At 46.4% G+C, this 23492-nt stretch overlaps 1 protein-coding gene across 1 annotated transcript in view; it reads right to left on the bottom strand.

Moving 5' to 3' along the window:
- Positions 1-3415: 3415 nt before the first annotated feature.
- The window catches only part of SUCO (SUN domain containing ossification factor), a 1613753-nt gene continuing 1593676 nt past the window's right edge, over positions 3416-23492 (bottom strand). The window contains exon 25 of the mRNA XM_069641200.1: positions 3416-3534. Coding sequence (XP_069497301.1) covers positions 3508-3534 — 27 coding nt within the window. The 3' untranslated portion in view covers positions 3416-3507. The remainder of the gene's footprint in view (positions 3535-23492) is intronic.

Genomic DNA, 23492 nt, shown 5'->3' on the forward strand with positions numbered 1-23492 from the left:
TGCTGGTCGGTTTGTAAAGTTCGAGAGCACCTTTTAATGAAGTCTTTGCCTTTGTTTCTTAGGTGCCGAAATGCTATATGCTGAGCATACGGATGCACGTAAGTATGAAGGTCCGTGCACGTGGAGAAGCACGTAAGTAATATGCTTGCTGACAGGTTTATTCGCACCTCTTAATGTCTTTTTCTTGATTTGCAGGTGCGGAGATGCAGCAGAAGAGGTGATGGCGAGGAGCGCACAGCTCCGGTAAGTGAAAATATAATTGTGTCCAATTTCCCCTTTTTCTGAACTAACCGGAGTTCTTTGTCTTGCAGGTAGAGGCCGCGGGATTCGGGAGATGCCGTGGATTCAGGTAAGTAAGCGCGGCTGCTAAAACCTTGCCTTTTGCTAACCTGATGTTCCTTTGCTGACAGGTGCGGCCGGAGACTGGATCCCTGGATGGTAAGTGAAGATCTGACTTGTTTTCACAGGCTGGAGCAGAAGATATCACTAGAAGACTGGAGCTGACTCGGTGAGCGTCCTGCTGCGGATGCAGAATAACGCGAAGCACATTCTTCCAATCGGGTGTGGTTTAAATAGTGTTGAGGTGATTAGGTGTCTTCCTCCTCAGCCTCGCCCAAGAGAAAAAGAGTTCCTGTGTTCCAGAGTCAAGGAGTGATGCCAGCCCCACCCAGGTAAGAAAGTAGTTCCATATTGGAAAAATAGTCCCACCCAGCAGAAGGCTGGAGCTTCATTTTGCCAGGACTTGTGAAGGTGAGTATGCAGCATGGTCTGCTACAGGTAAGTCCACCCAAGCACCTTTACCCAAAGTATGAGCCCGGCCCCTCTGGCGCCGGGACCAGTGATTCTTATGAGCCTGGCGCCAACGGTGCCAGGACATGGTCCAGAGGGCCCCGATAGGGGTCGGTTGGGACCAGGGGCGGGGGTTGTGAGCCTGCTTCCGGGGATGTTGGGCTTGTCCTGACTCCTTGGAAACAGTGCTCATGACAGTCCATTATGGCCGACCACTCAAGATCCTGAGCCACCTGGTCCGAGACCTGTAAAAGGTCCGACATTTGGCCTTGAAACTGCAACCATTGGCAATGGAGAAGTGTGATGAATCAAATGTGATTATCCCAGAAACCCTGGACTGGGATCCTGCTCATGTGGTCATGAAAAGACAGACGCTTCCTCATCCTGACCATGGGGGTAGTGTTCTGCGGGAGGATCACATGAGAGGGGAAACGTGTCAGGAAAACTGGGAGAAACCCTTTAATAACTTCCTTAGAGACCCTACAATCTTAATAGCCTATTGTAGAATTGAAACATGTGAAAACAAATGGTAATCAGATCATTGGGGACTTCAATTCCCACAATGCCCTAAGTACTGGGATGAGGAAGAGGGACTCAGAGATCCAAAACTGCAAAACGCAGTGAAGTGGTTCTAATGACCCACACCCAGGGCTCCAGATAAGGCGAGTACTAGGCCTTTTTACGCATGAAAATCTTGTAAATACGCCAGCTTTATTATTTTTCTGGGTACATTTACACACAGGTTTAGAGCAGAGGACAGTGCAAAGGTCAGGTTACTTGACGGAAACCAGAGGGCTTCTTGTGATTTTTATCTATATGGATGTAATTGCAAGCCACCTCTGAAACAGAATGTATTTCTCTGAAGCCTTTCAAAAAAATAAACTGCACACTTATGAAAGGAATGGTTTCTTTCCATTCAGCTTCAGAATCACTGTGCATGTTTTCCTAGAATTTTAGGATTGTATAATTAGTAAAATGGAAAACAAAGTTGCAACTGAGAATTATTATTATTATTTTTTTTTAACAAGTTATGCTTTTTTTCCAGTGAAAGCAAACCAGTATTACACAATTGTATTTTTCGGAGTTCCGGTGCTGTGTGCATAATCATGCAGAGGCAGATAATTTTAACACTTCTAATTTAATTTACAGTCTAAATATAAAAACAGTGCGTAAAATGATGACTATGCACAGTCTAGTTTACATCCATTCAACCTTGCAGTTAATGGGGTACATTACTATAAATGGTCAGTGGCAGCAGAGTCTTTGCTCAAGTGTGAGTAATTGTCATTACACTGATCACAGGTGGTCTAGCCTCTCAAATCTTCAAGACTAAAAATAAAACATCCAAAACCTGACTCTCAAGAAAGTGCAAGCGGTGTTCAAAAACAAACAAATGAAAGTTACATTGGTAATTGAAATAGAAACTCAGCAAAACCTGTCCCTGTGATAATCCAGATAGGTATTTAACTTTATGTAGCGCTTTATAAATGGTGTGTCTTACATCTAGGTACTGCGATCCTTATACCTCAGTCGATATCCAATTAACCAACCTCTGAAGGATGTTAGCCAATAAGATAGCTCAGCCGGTTGAGCACTCGTTACTGCAATCTCTGCGTGATCTGTGGGTTGCGGGTTTGAATCCCGGCCAGTCCAACTCAGCCTTTCATCCTTTCGAGGTCGATAAAGGAGTACCGACTTTGGTTTGGTGGTAATTGTGATAAATATGTTCTATACAGCACTTTGCCAAAAGAGCTTTATAAATAACCATTTGACCACTAGATTACATATAGAATTTAGCATGGAGTCCTTGCCTCTCTGCACTGTTGTATCATAACATTGGCATACCATTAGGTAGTAAGAGCTCCAGGAAATGAGGACTTTCATTAAACATCAAAAGACAATTCTGCTATCGAATCCAAAAACACACAATACAAATTCATGTATGCTTTACTATTTAATTGGCTAGGGTTTTGTGATTTCAACATTTAAATATATATATGAGAGATCAAATGGCCACAAATAATGAAAGGTGTTTTCTGTCACAATTCAGAAAGCTGCTGCATAGTAATGATTTCCATACAGTGTTTTCACACATCGGCTGGATGTTGCATACATTTTACTCTCTTGCAAAGGAGAAAAGTCCTTTTTACTCACTAAAATCACATTTACTCTCAAAGTTTACAAATAGAGAGTAAAATACACCCACCTCAAAATCTTATCTGGAGCACTGCCCACACCTGAGCTGGGCTTTTGAATATATACAGTCTCCTCAGGTGCAGGCCATTAGAACCAGAAGGTGAAGAGGAAGAAGTTGTTGCAGGCCGCAGTTGCAGCAGCATGAGGTGAAAACAGAGGACGCTGGAGCCACCGCTGTAACTGAAACAGATGCCAGTCCTGAGAGGGTTTTCATGTTTGCAGATTGAAAGTGCAGAGTTCGTGCAGCGAGCAGCGCTGTTTTGGAAGGCTTTCCCCATGAGAGACACTCCTGATTGTGCATCTTGATACGATGGCAGGCGAGCATTGGGGCACTTTAGGAGCAAGAAGAGCTCCTTTCCCAATTGGCACGAGCCGGTGGACATGGCCGAAGTAGTCGGTTTTGCAGAAAGCAGCAGTAGAAGCAGAGTTGGAGGAAGCAGCGGATCGAGCCGACATGTATAAGGAATCCGGTGAGTTTACTGCTGCTAGGTTACCCCAGAACGGTCCGTAGCTGACCACTTGCTAATTCTCCTTACTTTGAATATCAAACTAATGAAAGAGAAGCATATTTGCATTATAACAATGGTGACAAAGCACAAGAAAGGAAAGGTTACAATTCCTATTATCCAAGCCATGAATATTGTTAAAGCAGAGAAAGAGTAATATTGAACTAAAATAGAAATGCACATTGCCCAACCCAAGCGAGGGCAATACTGAATTCAGCTAATTGTTACCATTATTGTCATAGTATAGAAGAGGCAATAGTTGAGGAAGACATCAACAAGCATTGCCTAAGCTAAAAAGGGGCAAGTGTAATACAGAAACATTATCAGTAGTTGTTTCATATAAAAGTGGGAAAACAGGAGAGAAACCGTTCCGATAGAAAGCATCAAGGAGGAGAGAAGAATAATCTGCATTGCCTGGGGAAAATACAACAGTGGAACAAATAGCACCAACGTGTCAAATGGTTTCTCAGACATTGTGAATTTTGATATTGTCAGAAGGTGAAGAATTTTCAAAAGGTTTGAAGTAAACCTCACCACAGCGTACTTGTAATAGTTTTTGGAGCTTTTGTCCTGGCGGGCGAGTATACCAGGAAAGGGACCTTTTAGTGGTAGTCCTGTCAGGTTAGTGGACTAGGAAGAAACTATTGAAGTACTGCATTGTGGTTAAAAGTTGTGAAGAAGAAGAAGAAACAGCAATAATTGTGGAATTATCCTGACAAAATGTTATTTTTGATACAGAAGAATTGTGAAAGTATTTTGTTTCTTAAGTAGAAGTTGTGTTGAGCTCTTTTCTACAAGTGGAGAGAGAAAGACTTGCATATTCAAACTTTTGGTTGAAATCCAAGTGAAAGACCTTTGCAGTGAGAAGAACTATATGATCAAAAGTTGGTTACAAAAATAAACTTTCTTTTTGAATGTTTGATTGAAATTCCTGCTTTGAATCTGGGGAAGGGGATCCAACCCAGCTTGCAAGGATACACAGTTATTAGGTTTAGGTTGAATATAACTTATTTCTGTTACATTTGAATTGCCATTGATTACCTTTGAGTTTGATGTATGTATAAGGGTGAGGGACAGATTCCTTTTTAGAGGGCTTCCTTTGGTTATTTTATAGGCTGGGAAAACCTCTTTAGGTTACGGCTAGTGAGGCGAGTGCCACACCCTTTAAGGTTAATCAAATGGCTACTTATGAAAAACCTTTACCAAGTTATCCGCCTCGCATTTCTGAACCCTCACAGAAGCCACTGAAGCAATCTCATGCACAACCTTGCCAAAGGAACCACTAGAATGCCCTGCCCTGCCCTGGTAAGTGTGCAAGGCCTTTCCGATGAATCAGAGAGACAGGGACAATCAGACCTTAGAATTTATGAAGTTCAGGGAAAGGCCATGACTGTTCAATAGAATGCATGTTTGGAGTTAATGCACCCACACTAGATCAGGGGAGCGAGCTCGAATGAGCCAGTCATCCAGGTAGGGCAAGACAAGAATACCCTTCCTCCTGAGCTGAGCCGCCACCAATGCTAGAAGCTTGGTGAAAACCATGAGAGTGAAGAAAGGCCGAAAACACAGTACTTTGAACTGGTAGTGATGCGGGCTCAACAGGAACCTCAGGTACTACCTGTGCTTTCCATGAATCGGCAGATGGTAGTAGGCATCCTGAAGGTCCAGTGATACCAACCAGTCCTGCAGATAGAGGGCTTGCAGGATCTGAGCCAGTGCAACCATCTTCAATGTGTCCTTGTGCTGGAACATGATCAGCGGCAGCAACAGATCCAGAATGGGACGAAAGCCTCCCTCCTCCTTTCGCACCAGAACATAGGTGGAGTACCACCCTCTCCCTTGTTCCGTGCGCGGTACCAGCTCGATTGCATGCCTTGACAGAAGGTGACACATGTCCACCTGGATGGGGTCCATAGACAAGGGGGTGGCCTGAGGGCTGTGTTCCAGAGGGTGCTGCAGGAACGGGAGTCAATAGCCCTGTAAGGCACAAGTGTAGGACATGGTCCTCAACCATTTCGGGCTGAACAGGGAAAGCCTCAGCCCCACCGCTGTTGAGTTGCATATCCCGTCAATGAGGTTTTGCAAACTGGTGTGCAGCGGGGACAGCTGCTGCATCACCCCTCTGGACACCGCTACATCTCGGGAAGCTCCTGTCCTGCATTGTACCCGGGACAGACTGACCATGGTCACTGGGGCATAGGCGGAGGAGGGACGAAAACTCCTACCCCAAGACAACTGTGCAAAGGGCTGTTGTACGGCAAGCCCCAAAGACTTAGCCATTGCCATTGATGACTGGACCTTCTGGAGTGCATCATCAGCCTTAGTTCCAAACTGATTTTGGCCATCAAAAGGCATGACCAACAACTTGACCTGAACATCGCCTACAAATACGGACGTCCTGAGCCAAGAAGGGTGTCTGATCACAGTGCTTATGGCCATTGACCTGCCCACACAATCTGCAGCAACCAGTCCTGATGGCAACATCTGGAAGGCAGCCTCCTTGCCACCAATAACTATGGACAGAAAGCTGTCCCTCATCGCTCCTTCAAGTTCGTGCTCAGCCGCATTGGCCACAGCCACCCAAAGGCTGAATGAGAACTATGCCATGGTGCAAGAGGCATTCACAGCATGCAGGCCAAGTTTGGCTGACACAAACACCTTCTTGCCCCATGCAACAAGCCTCTTCATTTCCCTGTCCGGTGGAAAGGAAGGTGGAGGTGTTCAGGCTAGCCGCCACGGCCTGAACCAACAAACTCTCTGGTGAGGCATGAGAAGAGAGGAACAGTTGGTCAGGTGGGGTGGAAAGCTCGCCAGTTCCCTGTGCACTGCCGGAGCAGAGGCAGGTTATTCCCACACTTCCACCACGGGGGGCCTCCACTCCCACATTGAAGGGAAGGATTGGCTCCTTCCAGGGGCATCATCCAAGAAATCGCAGTTCATACTGAACCTTGGATCTGGACAAAGCTGGAAGCGCCAGAGTACTGGTCAACTTAGCCATTGATAGCTGAAAAGCGGCTTCAGGCTTCCCTGGGGTGGGAGCTGGCAGAACGGCCATCTCTGGGGAGGTATCAAAGCCATTGCGACCTGCAGTCCCAGTACATTCTCACCTTCCTCGTAGAACTCCTGCCAGAAATCTCTCACTTCCCTAGAAACCAACAGTTCAAACCCAAGGGAACCGTATCCCCGCGGGGGCTCGTGGTCGACGCCGATTGATGACGGAACCGGCGCCAAGGCCTGTCTGCACCGAGGAAACTCGGCCGTCATCTGGTCCAGGCCTGAGCCCCTAGGTGTGCGGGATTGGTCACGAGCAGGTACCCTGCTAGTCGTAACAGATGTGGTGACACTCGTCGGTGCTGAGGCTGGAGCGTTTAGCACTGTCCCATTATAACTCACATGTAACATGGCGATTCGCTTTTATGTAACTTGAGTGCATGAGCTGATCAGTAGTTGGGCCCCGGCCGGTTTACAAGTAACTTAGCTCGAGATTGTAATTATTACGCGGTTCGGTCGTTAAGGTTTTGCCAGTACTTTACGGTATTTCACTTAATGTACCCCTCTTACTTTGGAGCCATCACTTTGGCCTCAGCTGCACCCGATACTAATCTTATATAAATGTGGTTTCGAGGGCCGTGGAGGTCACCATGGAGGAGTATCAGTACACGGGATGCATTAAAAGCAAACTAGATGGCGGACGCGGAACGCCATCGAGCGGAGAGTCTCAAGTGAAACGGGGTGTCCTCAGGACACAGGGTGAGTGTTGCTTCATCTAACATTGATAATATCCGTAGATATTAACCTAAACCACTCGCTGCATCAGTCTGACACGCAGCGATCCAGCTCGAGCTTTTTATTTATTTATACAACAATCAGTACAACGCATTAGTGTTTTGAGCACTTTTTAAAAAACGAAAAATGTTCTTTCCACTGTAAATTGCCTTGAGTAATGTTCTCAATCTACACGTCTCCAGGGATCCAACCCTATCAAATTGCGACACACTCTACCAGAGCTGTCAGTCTACCCTGGGTGAGTCTTTAATACCCCCGCGCCTTTTTTTCTTACCTGCCACATGCCATGCTACCCTGTCCAATATACTTACTCCGGCCTACTCACTGGTATTCACAAATGGAGCACGCATGTTATTGAGGGGTGCAGTTGTCTCGGGAGGATAGTTCAGGGGCAACGCGCTCGCCTTGGTAGCAAGACAGGCTCGATCCCCGGGTCCACGCTTAGAAACCTCTGGGTATTACGCGCGTTATAAATAACCAATTACAATGCACGACACATAGTGCACTTTGAATGAACTGATAAACTTAAGCAATTACTCATGTTCACTTTTCGTCTATTTCTCTCCTATTTTATTTGCAACCGTGCCAACATTTCTATGTACTACTTCTGCTATGTATGGTTTATAATTGTGTTTGATGCAACGTTATGTGTTAACAGCCACTGCGCCATTTGATCTATATATGGTCCTGGCATGTTCGCGCATGTCGTGCACATGAATGCTTCGCTATTATACAGCTAACAGTCCACATAACATTTTTGTTTTGTGAGAATAATTTCTTTCAAGTGCCCACTTTTGAAAAACACCGTAGGAAGTCGATACACGTGTCACGAAGGCGCACCCATATGAAAAAAAGGCCTATTTTTGATACATTTCGTTTCATATCGCATTGTCCGTGGTACTGGCGCAACATCCGGGACCAGCAACTACACCGATATAAAGGATTACTTTGTTTGTTTAGTAGCTACATGTTTGCCAAAGTAGCAAGCTGAATAAAACACATTAAAAATGATTCCCTTCTGTTCAGGCTTTCTAGGTGTGCCCATAAAGGGCTCTGTTTAATTATCCCCTGCACAGGGAGCAGAGAAGGGGGGGGGGAGGCGGAGAAGAAGTGGTGGTGTGGTGACCTGGCCACCTCTCCATACCATACATCACCAGTACTATCTTGCACTAGCTCAGGAGGCTCTAGAAACCCTGGGTGTCTGAACTAAATCTCGCCAGAGAGAGGCGGCGTACATTGTCACGGTTTCTGCACGTGCACAGAAAGTGGCATGATACTTTTGTATCCATCTGAAATGTAGACCAATCACATTTCAGCAGCTGGTGTGTCTGTAGAGAGCGCACAGCAGATGCATGCATGTAACCGCTGCATGAATGCCAGCGTGAAACCAAATGTGTAATCATCAACCCTACTTTGTAGCAACGGATCATATATGTAATGTGAGGGTTTAGCAGAACATGGGTTCCTGCAAAAACAATCCTCACTTGCTATAGTGAAAATCAAAAACGGTGAAAATCTTGAAAATCAAAAACAGAACAAGGCGTTCATCAAAATACTCCCAAGACTGGAACCCCTAAAAACCTGGATCCCTCTAAGGGACTGCAGCCACAGCTATGCTTCTGGCACCAAAGAGAAAGAGGCCATGGACCCTGAATACCAAAGCACTTTTGAAGCTTGCAGACAACAGTCTGGCTGTAACAGGGACACTGACAGACGTATGAAACCCTCTCCAGAGATGAAAATGCCCTCCCCCCAATCTGAATATTCACAACCGTCCCAGTGGATCGTGGTCAAGGGACACAATTTGGACTTGGATTAAGGCAGCCCGAAGATTACCCCTGCTAGCTGCGCAGGGAGTATTCATTCTATTAAAGACTAGGAGGCTAGCATTATGCTTCAACTTATTGTATTACTACTCCTCAGCAGTTTCAACAAACTATAACAAACTTCTGAAAATGTCCAAAGGTGATTTTTCCTTCTTTAAACTACAACTCCCATAGTCTCTGTAGTCCATCACTACACCAGCCCAGCTATGACCACATCCTGTCCCTGAGCTGCTCCTCTCTTTTACGTGCTCTGAACTGTCACACCAAATCCACAACTCTGTCATGCCAACAGGGGAAGACTTCTTCCACTCAAACTGGAGCGCCGATAATCCTCCAGCTGTCTGCTCAAACCTTGCCAAGTAGCCTCCTTCCTCAATTATTCTTCTGCTCCTCTCCTAAGGGAGAAACAAAGCAGAACTTAAGGGTGGCGTCCATGCATTGTTATCATTCCATCAACATAATAATCAACAATACATGCTAGGGCGGGAAATTAATGCTCGCCTCCTGGTCTTTAACAGAATTAATACTCCCTGCAAAGCTGGCAGGGGTAATCTTCATTCTATGGCAAGACTTGAGGCAAGCATAAGGCTTGTTCAAAGCTTCCCCAACACAGTAATGGCTAGATTTTCAGTTGGCTTAAAGTAAAACTCTTTAAAAGGTACGATCACTAGCCCAATCTGCTGTTAGCATAATCTCTTGCAACAATACCCCTGTTGTAAAGGACCTGGAAGTCATGGCTCCCCTTCCAGAGTGGGCTCCATACCTAGACAAGTCAATACCTACTGCTTGCATCACCTCTTTAACCCATCTAGCAATGGTAGCTGTCACCGCGTGAAACGGCTTCCTGCGGGCAATGAGTAATTGCATAGTACCCGCTACTCTGTTCTCTGCTGTCCTACTTTCATATTCCTTAATGCAGCTCGCTACACACCACTTGGAGTTACTTGGAAAATAAGGATAATGAACTGTCGAGGTTCCCGTCTTAGTCCTTTTTACTACTGTGAAGGTTACACCTTCTGGCCCGAAGGACCTCCTAGTTATCTCCAGCGCTCTGACATCTGAAACGCGCTTACAGGATACGAGACAGCAGCATTGCCAGCTTGCCTGACAACTGCTTAAGAGACGAGTATCTATCTGTTGACCAGCTCTCTAACAGGCGTAATACTGTTGTCACGTCCCATAAAAGTATTATATCTAGGCTCTGGTGGCACCTTAAACCTAGCCCCTCTGATGAGCCTTACTACTGCTGGGTGTTCCCCTGCCGGGACTCCCTCAATCGGCAAATGCCCTGCAGAAATCGCCAACCTGTACACCTCTATGGTACGAAAATCCTTTCCGCTCTGTAACAACTGCGCTAAAAAGTTAAATATTGCCACTACGGGGATGAAGACTTCTCCCTTTACACCAATTGGTCCACTTGGCCCAAGCCGCGTCATTGCTCCTCCTAGTGGAGGGGGCCCAGGATTCAGCGATAAGCTCTGCAGCTTGCACCGAAAATGCCTGGCAGCGCCCAGCATCTCCTGATATCCTGCACTCGATGAGCTGGAGTGTCCCTCTCACTCTCAGAAGATGACACGACCCAGCTGGGACCGTGAGCAGTCGGTCTCCTTCGGAGAGTACCCTCGGGAAGTATACTGCAAGCTCCATCAAGGTCGGGAACCACACTTGCGACTTCCGTAGTGGTGCTTCCAGTACCAACTCTGATCTTTCCCTCCGACACTTCGCTAGAACTCTGCTCAGCATCATGAAGGGAGAAAAAGCATAGAGTAGGCCGGTCCACCCTCCAGCTGAAGTAATCGGCTGTCTGCGTACTGAGGCGAGACGCAAAGAGGTCTATGTGTACTGGACCCCACCTCCAATCCAGCCTTTGAAACACTGTCGGGTCCAGCTTCCAGTCGCTGGAGTCCATAAGGTACTGCGAGTTCCAGTCGGCCATGACATTCACTGCTCCGGGCAGATACTCTGCCGTCACTGACGTCCCTGATTGGAGACAAAAATGCCAAAAGTCCTTCGCCAGCTCGGCAAGCATTCTGGATTTCGTTCCTCCTATGTGATTTATGTATCGGACTGCTGAGATGTTTTCCCTCTTCAGCATGATGCATGATTTCACCTTGTCTCTCATGAAAGCTTTGATGGCAAACGATCCTGCCAGAAGCTCCAGGCAGTTGATGTGAAGACGAAGTTCCTCTTCGCTCCACTTGCCCCCTGTCTGCAGATTCCCGCATCTTGCTCCCCATCCTAGGCGACTGGCATCTAATTCTATTATTAAGTCTGGCCGGTCTCCGAAAATGTCACGCCCATTCCAGACGTCCATATTCTGCAACCACCTAGTTCTGTGATGGACTCTGGGTACAGCGGAACTTGCTGATGATACTTCAGGCCTTGCTGCAAATGTTTTATATTCAATCTCTGTAGCGCTCGATAATGTAAGGCACCTGGGAATATAGCCTGAATAGAAGCTGCTAGCAGTCCCACTATCCTTGCCAGAACTCTGAAGGAAATCATCTGCTTCCCTAGACAACCTCTTGATATACTATATCTTCCAGGCTGGAAGCTCCAGGGTAGCTTTCTTGGTGTCGAGGACAAATCCCAAGAAATCTAGTCTCTGTGCTGGCGTGATGTCTGATTTCTCCCTGTTCACTAGGAACCCCAAGGACTCTAGCAGGTCTCGTACCCATCTTGTCTGATACAATAGTGTATCCCAGTCCTCTACCAGAAGTAATAGGTCATCTAGATATATGATCAACCTTATACCGTTCTCTCAAATTGCTGCCGCTACTGGCTTCATCAATTTCGTGAAAGCCCTGGGCGCTGACGCAAGCCAGAAGGGCATCGTCTTGAATCGCCAGAACTGCTTTCTCCAGTGAAAAGCCAGAAACGTTCTGTAGCTCTCCTGCACTGGGATCGTCAGGTGGCGTCTTTCAGGTCGAGTCTCGTCAGCCAGTCTCCCTCTCTCAGGGAGTCTCTGAGCTGATGAATGCCTTCCATCTTGAAATGATGGTAAACGATCCATCCGTTTAATTCTTTCAGATTTATCACTGGCCTGACCTTCTCTTTTCTATGCACCAGAAACATGTTGCTTACAAAACTGGGGGTCTTTGGACACTTCTCTATGGTGTCCTTCCGTGCTAGCTGGGACAGCTCGTGGTCTAGGCACTTCTGCTCCGCGCATGCTAGGTGCTGCTGGTGAGTCCAGCGCAACTGCACTGGTGGTTCTATGAACTCTAGGTGCAGACCTCTTACGGTTTGCAAAATCCAGGCATCGCTGCAAAGTGCGCACCAATATGCCCAGAACATACTGGTCCTACCCCCTACAGAAGGGTAAGGTATCGCTCTCACCTGGTGTAAAACCTTGGCCTCGGCCAGAGCCACTCCCTCTGCGTCCTCTGGGGAAACATCCCCTGGCTGGGAAGAAGGCATCCTGCTGTCTGTTCTCCCAGTACTGCGCTCTGGGATTGGGGGGTCTTCCCTCCTTGATTGCGACCAGCTGCACGACCCTTGAAGCGGCCGGTCCCGGCAAAAACTCTGTTCGGGAATATCTTACGAATGGAGTCTTGCGCTTTCTCCAATGATGTGTAAGTGCCGACAAATCGGCCCATCTCTTTCCCAAAGGTTTCTCCGAAGAGGAGACCTTGCACTGCTTTGCCTGCTTCTTATGAGGCGAGATCGCTCAGTTTCGGGTCGATCTTCAGCAGTAGATCCCTTCTTCTCTCCGAGGCAATAGCACAATTAGCGTTCCCCAGAAGGCAGATGGCTCTCTGTGCCCAGCCTTCTAAGGCGTCGCGGTCCACTTCTTCCCCCGTATCTCTAGCTCTCTCCCCTAGGTCCATAATCTTAGCGAGAGGGCCTGCTAAATGCAGCACTTTCTCTTGGCAGCTCTTCCAAGATCTGTCAATACCCTTGTGCGGGTCCTTGGTAGTCTTGGACACAAATGTCAGCATCTTAGGATCCAGCTCGGGGGTCTCCACCACCTTTCCGGGACGATCTGGTCTAGGGCATTCCGTGCGTAAGCATTGTCTAACCTCCTTGTCTAGGGCTTTCCTCAACCTCATTGTCATGTACTGTGCAACCCTGGGGGATGGTTGCGAGTCCAAGGATATTGGGTTTGTGATGCTATCCGTGTCAAACATGTCTTCCTGATCCTCTTCATGGTGCTTCTGCTTGCAGGCTCTCTTTCCCCCACTGGCCTTAGCCCAATCTTCTTCTACAGTCCATTCACCCTCTTGTGAGGAGAAGTCTCCCTCTGCCGGCTCTTCTTCCGAGCCTGGGTCATCTTCTCTATAATTGTCCTCCCCTGGAGTGTGGGCCGTGAGGCTTGGCATCGCCTGGCACTGCAAGTAGGCTTCTTTAAGGTTTGCGAAGGCGTCAGCAACCTCCAGGGCCTTCTCTTTTGCCCCATCCGCTGCGCCCTGGAGATCAGAAGAGGATTTCCTCTTTTGGGCCCGAGTACTCTCCTTAGATCCTCACACTGAGGGTTCCGTGGGCATGCGTACAGTCTCCTTGGTGCAAACTTTGGGCTGATTCAACATTGCTTCCAGCGTCTCCAGTCTTTCTTGCAGAGGTCGCACCCCCAGGCCACTGCATCGACAAGCGAATTTCCCAGCACCTCCTTAAAGCTGGTAGTGAGGTCTAGAGACTGCTCCTCCTCACTCCATTCGATCTCCGACATTCTCGGGGGGGTGCCGTGTGCCTGGTACCTGTGAAGGTGTCTTGGCATACCCACTCTGCTGGTCTGATGCTTGTATACTTCTTTCCTTTTTTTAGGTTTTTTTTGGTATATTAGTGGCTGCACCAGACTCTTCTTTCTTCACTGCCTGCTTTAGGCTGTATGTTCTTGATCTGCCTGTCAGGCAATTTTTCACATGTCTGCCGTGTCTAAATACACTTTGGGCGTAAGAGGAGTGATTATATTGCCAATCGCAGCGTGATCCGCTTTCTCGTTGCTTATTTTCACACATGCCGTGTCGCGGCATTCGAACAATGCAAATTGAGCCCTTTATATGCTCTGGATATGAGAAGGGCATTCACCGCCAGGCCCGGCATCCTCTCACTTTGTGTCGCAGGCGCTAATGTGGACCTGGACGTGAAGAGGCTCCGGTTCCGCTTCCATAAAGGTGGGGGCCGGAGTCCTCTCACTCATGCCGTGTTGCAGATGCAGCGAACGCAGCTGAAAAGAGGCTCTGGCACCTCCTCTCCAAGGGTGGGGGCCTGAGCACTCTCTGCTACTCGCGCTTCTCATCAATACGCTGAAATCTGTGGTCGTTTAATGCTGCGGCGGCGCTAAACCCCAAATGTGCCTGTAATACGGCACAGGGACGCCCGCTGCGGAAAGTGCAAATTTACACAATTATATGGCAATTACTTAACCGTAACATGCGGCTGATACTCGCTGCGTCCTGTCAATGATGACGCATAGTTTTCCTACGTGGATATGTCTAACATATAAAATATGTACACCTCCCAAACCGCCCTGCTCTACGCTGGGAGTGCTATTTCTGCCCTACAAAGCATTTCAATCATAAATACCCCTACAAAATGACATTCTGGATCATATCATGAAACTGTGACAAAAATAGTACTTATCTGCTTGAAGAGCAGTAAAAGAATAGGAGGAGCTCAGGGACATGATGTGGTCATAGCTGAGCTGGTGTAGTGATGGACTACAGAGACTATGGGAGTTGTAGTTCAAAGACGGAAAAGTCACTTTTGGACATTTTCAGAAGTGTGTTAGTTTGTTATAGTTTGTTGAAACTGCTGAGGAGTAGTTATAAAAGAAGTTGAAGCATAATGCTCGCCTCCAGTCTTGCCATAGAAGTTGGTTTTATACAGTTCATTCTCTAGGCATGGAAAGACATGAATACTCTGGGGAGGGGGAGAAGTAGGGTTGAGGGTGTGATCAGCGAATGGCAATATGCTCTTTGAAACATAGAGTGTTCAGGTCCTCCTTTAAGGGTGGGATGGAGGGGACCAGTATTACCCACGTTGGTAACATTTTCCTGAGACAGGATGCTTAGCAATACATGGTCTGTTTCTTCGTTTTCTTTTTCCTTCTTGCAGTTCTTTGTTTTCAGTCTGGGTGATGTTGGGGCTTCTGGTGGTGCATTGGTCTCCGGAGATGGGGAGCTTCTCGTTTAGGTAGAGTGGTGCTCGGTTTGCTTGCATGATGATGTGGGTGATGGGGCATGGTGCAGAGTGCTGGATAGCTCTCAAGGTGGAATGTGGGAGTCCTGCAAGTTGGCACTTTCTCCGTCCACGTGGGGAAAACCAGGGCTTGGACTGTGCTGATTCTCAGTTGGACTTCCATCAAATCTTTTCAGCTAAATCACATGGAAAACCATAACCACTATTTCCCGAAGGCCCAGACTATGGTCAGGCTGGCCCTTCCCCCACCTCACTCAAGCAGTGAATGTCTGAGCTCACCCAGGGTTGAATAGATTGCAGACTGTGCCGCTCCTGACGGGTGCGTGCTGGAGACTGGGAAACGTGCTTGAAGTTAAACTAGGTCAGCCCAACTCCCATGGTGGGCAGTGGGGCCGGAAGGGAAGTTAACTGTGTTCAACAGGAAACATAAGCAATTCTGGCAAATGAGGGGCCCCAACAGGGAGGTCCTCGCACAAAAGGTTTGGACGCCACTGATGTAGAGGGAGGGAGATTGAGGAATTGGAGACGCGCAAATTACTTTCCACACAATTTGAAACACAGGACTTTTGTGGGAGGGCTCATGTGTGTTTAGCATTTAAGTAGATAGGAGGAGGAGGGGGTGGAAGGTGATGGGGCAAGTACAGTCCTGGTGTTCATATAGGGCCAGGAAATGGTGTTTAACACCTCTTTTATTGCTGTCAGAAATGGGAAAGCAATCACAGGAACGTAAATTAATTTGCAGTGGTGTACACACGTGGGGAAGTCGGGATTAACTTGCATGTTTCAAAAGCCGCTTCTAAACATAGGTTAATGTGCTGAACAAGCAACACAATTCGTGGGGCAGGCAGTTAAGCAATAGTGCTGAGGAAGCAATGTAAAGCTGGAGACCAGTCACATTCTGAATATCAATTGATCCCTGCCCAATAGGACTATGCGAGAATGCCAGGGGCGTCATTTGGGGGTCGCCAGGGGTCGCAGCTTCAACCCCCGAGGTCTCCCCTGCTACTGGTAAAAGTAAGCTCCTGGGTTGGGGCCAGCACCATGTGGCTCTTAGTTTCTGGAGTGGCTGCAATTCTTCTTCGGGACTGTTAAAATACCAGGGGGTTTTACAAGTGTAACACTTTGAGCAGTGACCCTAATTAAGAAAGAATAGGAATAACAAATAATTTGTCTTTCTGGAATTCTATACAGTAATTGCTAGACTAATTAAAGGTTTATTACAGGCACACTTCAGGGGACGAGTCACTGATTTAGTCTCGTCTTAAACACCTCAACTCAGCCTTTCATCCTGCTGAGGTCTATAAATGAGTACCAACACAGGTTGGGTGATATTGTATGTATATTTGTTCTATATAAAGTGATTAAGCGTAAGTGCTATATAATAACACATCATTATCATTTGGCCATGGGCGTCTGCTTGCATTCACAGTAATTTGGTAATACGGGCCTATTCACAGTGATATTAACGATACATATGGTGATCCATTTGTGTATGAAATGTATATCACGTGATAGTGATATCGCAATCATATCTTTCGCAGTGTACTTGGGGAACAATGCTATGTGATGCCACTTCCTGTTTTGTCAAGGGGTGAAATGTCGTGTTGCATCCCTTTCCATGATGTCACTTTGGGGGTGGGGTCAAATGACATAACTTCATGTGATGTCATCAGAGGTCAAAGGTCGTGTGATGCAATTTCCGCTACCCCTGGCATTTTGGAGAAATGATGTCCCTGGAGAATGATGGTGGTAGTTGAAATTAAGGTCGGGTGAAAGCAGGACCAATTCTAGGGGAGTGGGGGGGGGGGGCGGCGGTCCACCGAGTGGAACGTCTGCTTTCATTGCTTTCTACTGCAGTGCTGGAATGGGGAAGTAATAGTTTGGGGAGGGTGTTTCTGCCACAGAATATTGCGTCCAGCCGTCCTGCAATGCGATGTTCCACTGGTAAAGCGATTGGACACCCCAGCCGCATTCCTATCAATGGAACCTTGTTGTGTGTGGCAGCCACGGCGGGTAGTGCTTACATCTAAGAGTGCAACACAGTGAGTTAAGCACCTGTTGCAGCAACCAGTAAAACCTGCAAGTCGGAAACTTGGGAACATCCACTGACAAGGTTCATACCTGAGTGTGTTAAAATACTATCAGCATTTTATTTTGAAAACAAATGATGTAGCTAAAAGGGGAGGGTTGTAAACGAAAAATAATGGTGGAATGTGCCTTTGGAATAATAGGCATAGCTAAAGGTATAAAACACTCCCGAAGCTTTCCACGTCTTTCTGTATTAAAAAATAAATAAATGAGAGTTTTAAAAAGAGGAATAAAACCTCCCTTTATGCTCTTGGATAAATCAAAAAGGCAGTGTGAACATTTTTAGTCCCCCATGCAAGAATCTAAGCTTCAACAATTTTGAAAAGTGCATAAGAAGGCACACAGGCACTGCCAACGTAAAGGCGAGCATTCGCAAACTCAGCATTGTTGGCATTTGTGCAGGCACTCAATTGGCCTTTCCCAGGCACTGCCATATTTGAACTACCTGACCATAAGATGAAAACAGGTGGGAAATTGGGCAAATGCCATAGGCATATGATGCCAGTGGCTGGCATATGCCTATGTAATACCTATACACAAGCCAAAACTCTTGGCTATGCTAAAGCTTGTTTTTAACAGGACTTCTGTGCAAGTAACATACGTGATGGCATCTTGCTTATAAATCAAGTGGCTTAACGAACATTTGATTAAGACACTTATCACCTCGGTACATAATTTACAGCCACAATAATGCCATTAAATCTAAGCAAACTGATTAAAAATTAACATAGACACTATATGGTATGATGTTACTGCATGATGGAGCAGCTCAAAGGCGACCCCAGAGAAATGTGTTTTAGGCGGGAAGGGGCAGGTAGGGGTGGTAATGGCCATAGGGATTAGCCTGGCTCAAGGGCAGTCAATAGGTGGATACAAAACCAAACACAAACAGGTTGTGTGTCCTTCCTAACATCCAAATTCTCTCCTACATGTACTCAAATAAAATAGTTTTGGCTATTAGGTGGCGCTAAAGTGCCACCCATATGCCAAAACTAAATAACTGAACCTGAACACTGTGGTTTCAAAGAGGGGACACTGATTTACTTCTCAACCCTACACAGTCATGGGCGCTTGCAGGTGGCAAGAAAAAAAAGGAACACCCAGAACAGAAACGGTTGGAGCGGGAGCCTGGGCAGGTGTGCAAAGTAGAGCAGTTATGCCAAGAATATTTTTATTTGGATTGTGTGAAGTGCTTCAAGACAAAGCTCTGTGCCAAGCAAAGATGACAGGAAAGGCAATGCAAAGTTTGGATGCCTTACATAACTAAGTGAAATGCAATGACATACACTGACCAGGTGCAGTAGTGAGGTGATAGGACAGCAAGAGGGGATGGCAGCGACTTCTAATAATTGCAGAAAAATCGATGACTTGTAGCATCTGTAATACTTCAAATGTTAATAACATTTATGAGCAGGTAAAGGGACAGCATAGGGGATCAGAGTGTGGCGGGCAACCGCAATCAGACCTCTCGGGTTATCCTTCCTGTGAAAGGTGCTTCTTTAAGGCAATCTAGAAACCCAACATATCTCAGTGTAGGGAGTTCCAGTGTTGGAGAGGGAATAAGGTGAAAGATCAAATGTGAGTGGGAGCAGTAAGACAGTCTGAGAAACCAGGCTCATGCATCAATGTCAGATGACAGACAGCTTTATTGTTGTTTTGCAAGACAAGAGCACAGACGCTCCACACCTATCTGAAACGGACCACAACAACCTGACCTGCCCCTCAGAGCCGCAACCCCACCTTTTTGTCACAAGTCAGCTGACAGATTTAAAACTTAAGAACATTCTGGAAACTCTCACTCGGCCTTTAGATGCAAGAATATCCTGCCCCCTCGGAAACAATTGAACCCTTTGTTCATACTTCAGTCCTTAATTGATGGCCACCTATGGTTAGTGTCACGTGATTCATTACACCTAGGGGCATAGGCAACCCTCCAATCAAGTCATCATCTGCGCTCTCTGAACGATCCTTTGTTAGTGAAGGCCAAACAAGTTTAATGGGTAACATAAGCTCAAAAGTCATTGGCTCAAATTCCAGCAAAGAAGAACAAATTACTTACCTCTCTGTAAAGTTCTTTCTGGTGGCTCTTACTCCTACGGATTCCTCATGTTTGATATCCATCTCCCAGTGGCAGCTGCTCTTAGGAAACCTTTCTGCTGCAAGGGGGAAAACACAGCTCTAGCATGGGGTTCGTTGAGGTTTCGACAGAGTCAGCGCAGAGTCACGCTTGAGGCTCCTCGCAGCAGAAGAGTTTCTGAAGAGCAGTTGCGCTGGGAGATAGAAATCAAATATGAGGAATCCGTAGGAGTAACAGCCATCAGAAAGAAAATTACCGAAAGGTAAGTAATTTGTTCTGTAGTACGCCAACCCTTCTTGTGCTTCTGCAAAGCCCATCACACCAAAGACATCCAGGAACTGTCACTCATTACATGCACCAACCTCTCATTTCTATTCAAAACCTCTGGGTTCTTCCCAGCTTGGTAAATGGTGGCCACCATCATACCAGTCTTTTTTTTTTTTAAAAGCCTGCTAATTAAAGACTTGTTTTCCTTCTCCCTCACTCTTCTAAAATCCATTTAGGAGTCATGTTAAACGGCATCACCACCTACCAGGAAATGCATGGACTCAGCAGCCCTCTCCATTCAGGGCTCCAGTGCCAGGGCTCCATGGAAACCATGATCATCCGTGTCTCCAGATGTCTCAGTACTGCTCATCATTCCCACGTATACTTTATCTTTGTCCTCCATGATCTCTCTGCTTCCTTCGATACAGCTGACAACCTATCTCTCCTCTTGACACTTGTTTTCTTCCAGGGTCTGCTCTTGCCTAGCATGCTTGCCATCTAGCTGGTCACATTTTTTTATCCTTGTAACACGGACACCTCCATTGCCACCCTTTGACCAGTCTGGATCCCTCAAGGCTCTGGCCTTGGCTCCCCTCCTATTCACTCTAGACTTTTCCTCTTGGCCAGCTTGCTTTACCCTTTTGGATCTTGTATCCCTTCTGTCCCAATAAGACATCATCTTCCCCCTCTTTCACCCTGGAGCGACCTTCCTGCATCACAGAAATCACGGCTGCCAGTGGATACTAGATGGGGCAATGCTGCTTGATGTTCATCTCTGAAAGGGAGTTGATCCATCTCCCGGCTTCTAAAATTTCAGCTTGCCTCTCCCATTCCCGGCATCCACATCACCTCCCCATTGCCCGCAAACTGAGGGTTCTCTTTGACAATACAAAACTGTAATCGGTCATTGTCACCACCACCGTGGTTGCCAGGTTTCATCTTCTGAACATCTGTGAAATCTACCCCTATATCACCTATTACTCTGCTAAGACATCTCTCCACCATCGGACTATTTCCAAGGGACTCCCTCTGTGCACCTTTAGTCCACTGAGCAAAGTAATTAACTTTGCTACCGCACCCTTTACGAACCTCCCTCGATCCGTGTGCATTGCCTTTATGCTGGCTACATGTTTATGCACTACTGCTCCATCTTTAAGTTTGTTCTACATCTGTACTGTTCTTGGCTAATTCCTCTCTTCTTACACCTGCCACTCTGAGATCTCAAGCTGTTCTCATCCCGTCTATTATCCACTTGTGGGGAAAATAAATAAAATAAACGCGGTGTGTGGCGTAGTGTGTCAGGTGTTACTGGTGCCTGATAGTTTTGCATCTGTGCTTCCCCACGAACTTGCAGTATTTTGAATCTTCATGTCAATTTCAAGTTACATTGCCTTACTCAACGAAGGGGCGAGAGGCAGACCTTCTGGAGGCGGACCCAGAAAGAAGCTACATTACACCAACACCAGCGCAGCGTGATGTGTGGCATAGTGTGTCAGGTGCCCGAGTGTCCGCTGTCTGCAACCCCTTAATGGATTATGGTGAGGAAATCTTTGGCTGCTCAGGCAAAGGTGAAACTTTTGAATACATCTAACTTTAATGATTAGACGGAGAAGCGTGGGTGGAGCTGTAGTTATTTGAACTCTTATCGACAGATAAAAATAGAAACGCTCCGATTGAAATATCCTCCTGCAAGGTAACTGCAGGCAATAAGCCTTTGAACCTTGGAGTGGAGGTTTAAGAATATCCTCATTAAAGATATCAAGACATTTGTACGACGGAAAAAAAGAGAAACGTTTGACTGCTTAAAATCACTGCGAGGTAACTGCAGGCATAAGCCTTTGAACCTTGCGGTTTTTCCACAAGAAGATCCAGACTAGATTTTGAGCTTGAGATAATTTGGCCAACCATAAAATCTGAGAGCTGGATAGAAGCCTTTTACCTTTATCTCAAGAAAGAATTATTCAAGGCTTGTGAGTCTTCAGAACTGATCATGACAACCAGATATAATCTACGGAGTGGGTTATTATCAGACGACCTAAGGGCTCTGGAATGGGAGGGCCCCTTCTTAACACAATCTCAAGTGCAGGAAGATAAGTCAGCCTCCCAATTACAACCAAGTGTTCCCGCGGGGCAGGAAGTGGTGGCATGTGCACAAGTTCATAATTCGTCAAGTGATCAAAGACCACGGGGTGGACCAAATGATAGGGCCACAGCTCTGGATTCCACATTAAGAAATGGGAAGAACGGCACTCTTACTACAACGAACATCTAGGAAAAAAAATCAGCCCGTGCTTCTGTAGGCAGAGATGCAGGAACATGGGTGACTTTGAGGTGGAGGAATTGGAACATTCATACCAGGGTTCGAAAAATCAGGTGGTGAATAAACATTTGAATATAGAGACACCTGGCTCTGACTTTTCACAGGGACTGAATCTGTACCCCATTCCACCAAATAGTCAAGTAAAACTGCCGCTTCCCATACATTCAAATGAAGATTTCAGACATGAATTGAATGAGCCCATTCAAAGAGGAAGTGAAGGCACGGATCAAACCCCATCTCATAATTCATATGCTGAGAGTCCCAATGAAACCACTGCTTGCACTGAATTTTGTTCTCAATTCTTTGGTGAGAGTCTTTGACACAACGAAAGGCGAGGTGCAATCTCATTCGGGCATATTGCTGGAAATGTCCAAAGACATCGAGCAATGTGACTTTTCATTGGTGGGGCTGAGAAATTAACAACTATAACAGATGGGATCAATAGCCAAAATACAGAAATACCAGGAATCAAAAACACCCTGAAATATTTAATTGTGGGTGGAAAAGATATTCATTCACTGATTCTTGTCCTTTTACAGTTGAATGATGGGAAGAGGTCACAGGGGCTGGGAACTGTATCACCAATGAATGATGAAGCTACTAGTAATCTCTTTGACGATACTCCGCTCTCAGAGTCAGTACTTGAGGAATTCTGTTGGCTAGCTCATGTGGCGGAAGCAGTCCCTCGTGATCTAAGTATTCCCAGACTGGATAAAATCTCCCCTGACGCTCAGATTGAGAATGAGGGGGAATGTACCTGGAAATAGAGTGCCCATCAAACATCAAGGGGGAGAAGACAAGCAAAAAAAAGAAACAAAAGAATGCAGTTGCAACTGCACCGTCCACTGTGAACCAGCGAGAGAAGAAATCAAAGAATACCAAGACAAAAAAATTGAAGAACTCTGGGGCAAACAATTTCATCAATGGTTTAAATTCGCCCCCAAATGAATCCACACAAAAAAATATTAGAGAGGGTCAGTCTGAGTTGCCCCAAAATAGCCCCAAGGAGTCTGAGATCAGAGTGCTCAAAACAAAAAAGACTCAAAGTAAACCAACTGTGAAATCTGGACTTTGGGATATTGAAATGATCAAGGCCACTGTAGGTACCCAGATTGAGGGCAAACCGAGATTTTCTAGTCCTGGAACATCAAAGCAAGGTGGAAAGACAGACAGTGGATCAAGAGAGATCTCCAATGATCAAAAAGAAGCTACCTGGCCGAATAGATTGCTAAAATTGGTTCCCATATTTCTTCCAAGAAAGAGGCAGGAAGATCAACCTAAACCAAAGAATGAAGTAACCTTGATAGTAGCACCTATATTTCTCAGAGGAAATAAGAAAGAAAAGATTTCAGAATTGGTACTTGCAAGTGCAGAACAACCGACCGCAACGCCCCAGACTGGGAACCCAAAGCAAGCCTTAGTGAGGGAAATTTCTTCGGCTCCTAAAGGAAATGACAATAAAGGAGGAACCGACATAGGAGTCGATGAAATAATAA

This window comes from Ambystoma mexicanum, chromosome 1q, assembly GCF_040938575.1.
Source record: "Ambystoma mexicanum isolate Mex_15411 chromosome 1q, UKY_AmexF1_1, whole genome shotgun sequence".
Taxonomy (NCBI): domain Eukaryota; kingdom Metazoa; phylum Chordata; class Amphibia; order Caudata; family Ambystomatidae; genus Ambystoma; species Ambystoma mexicanum.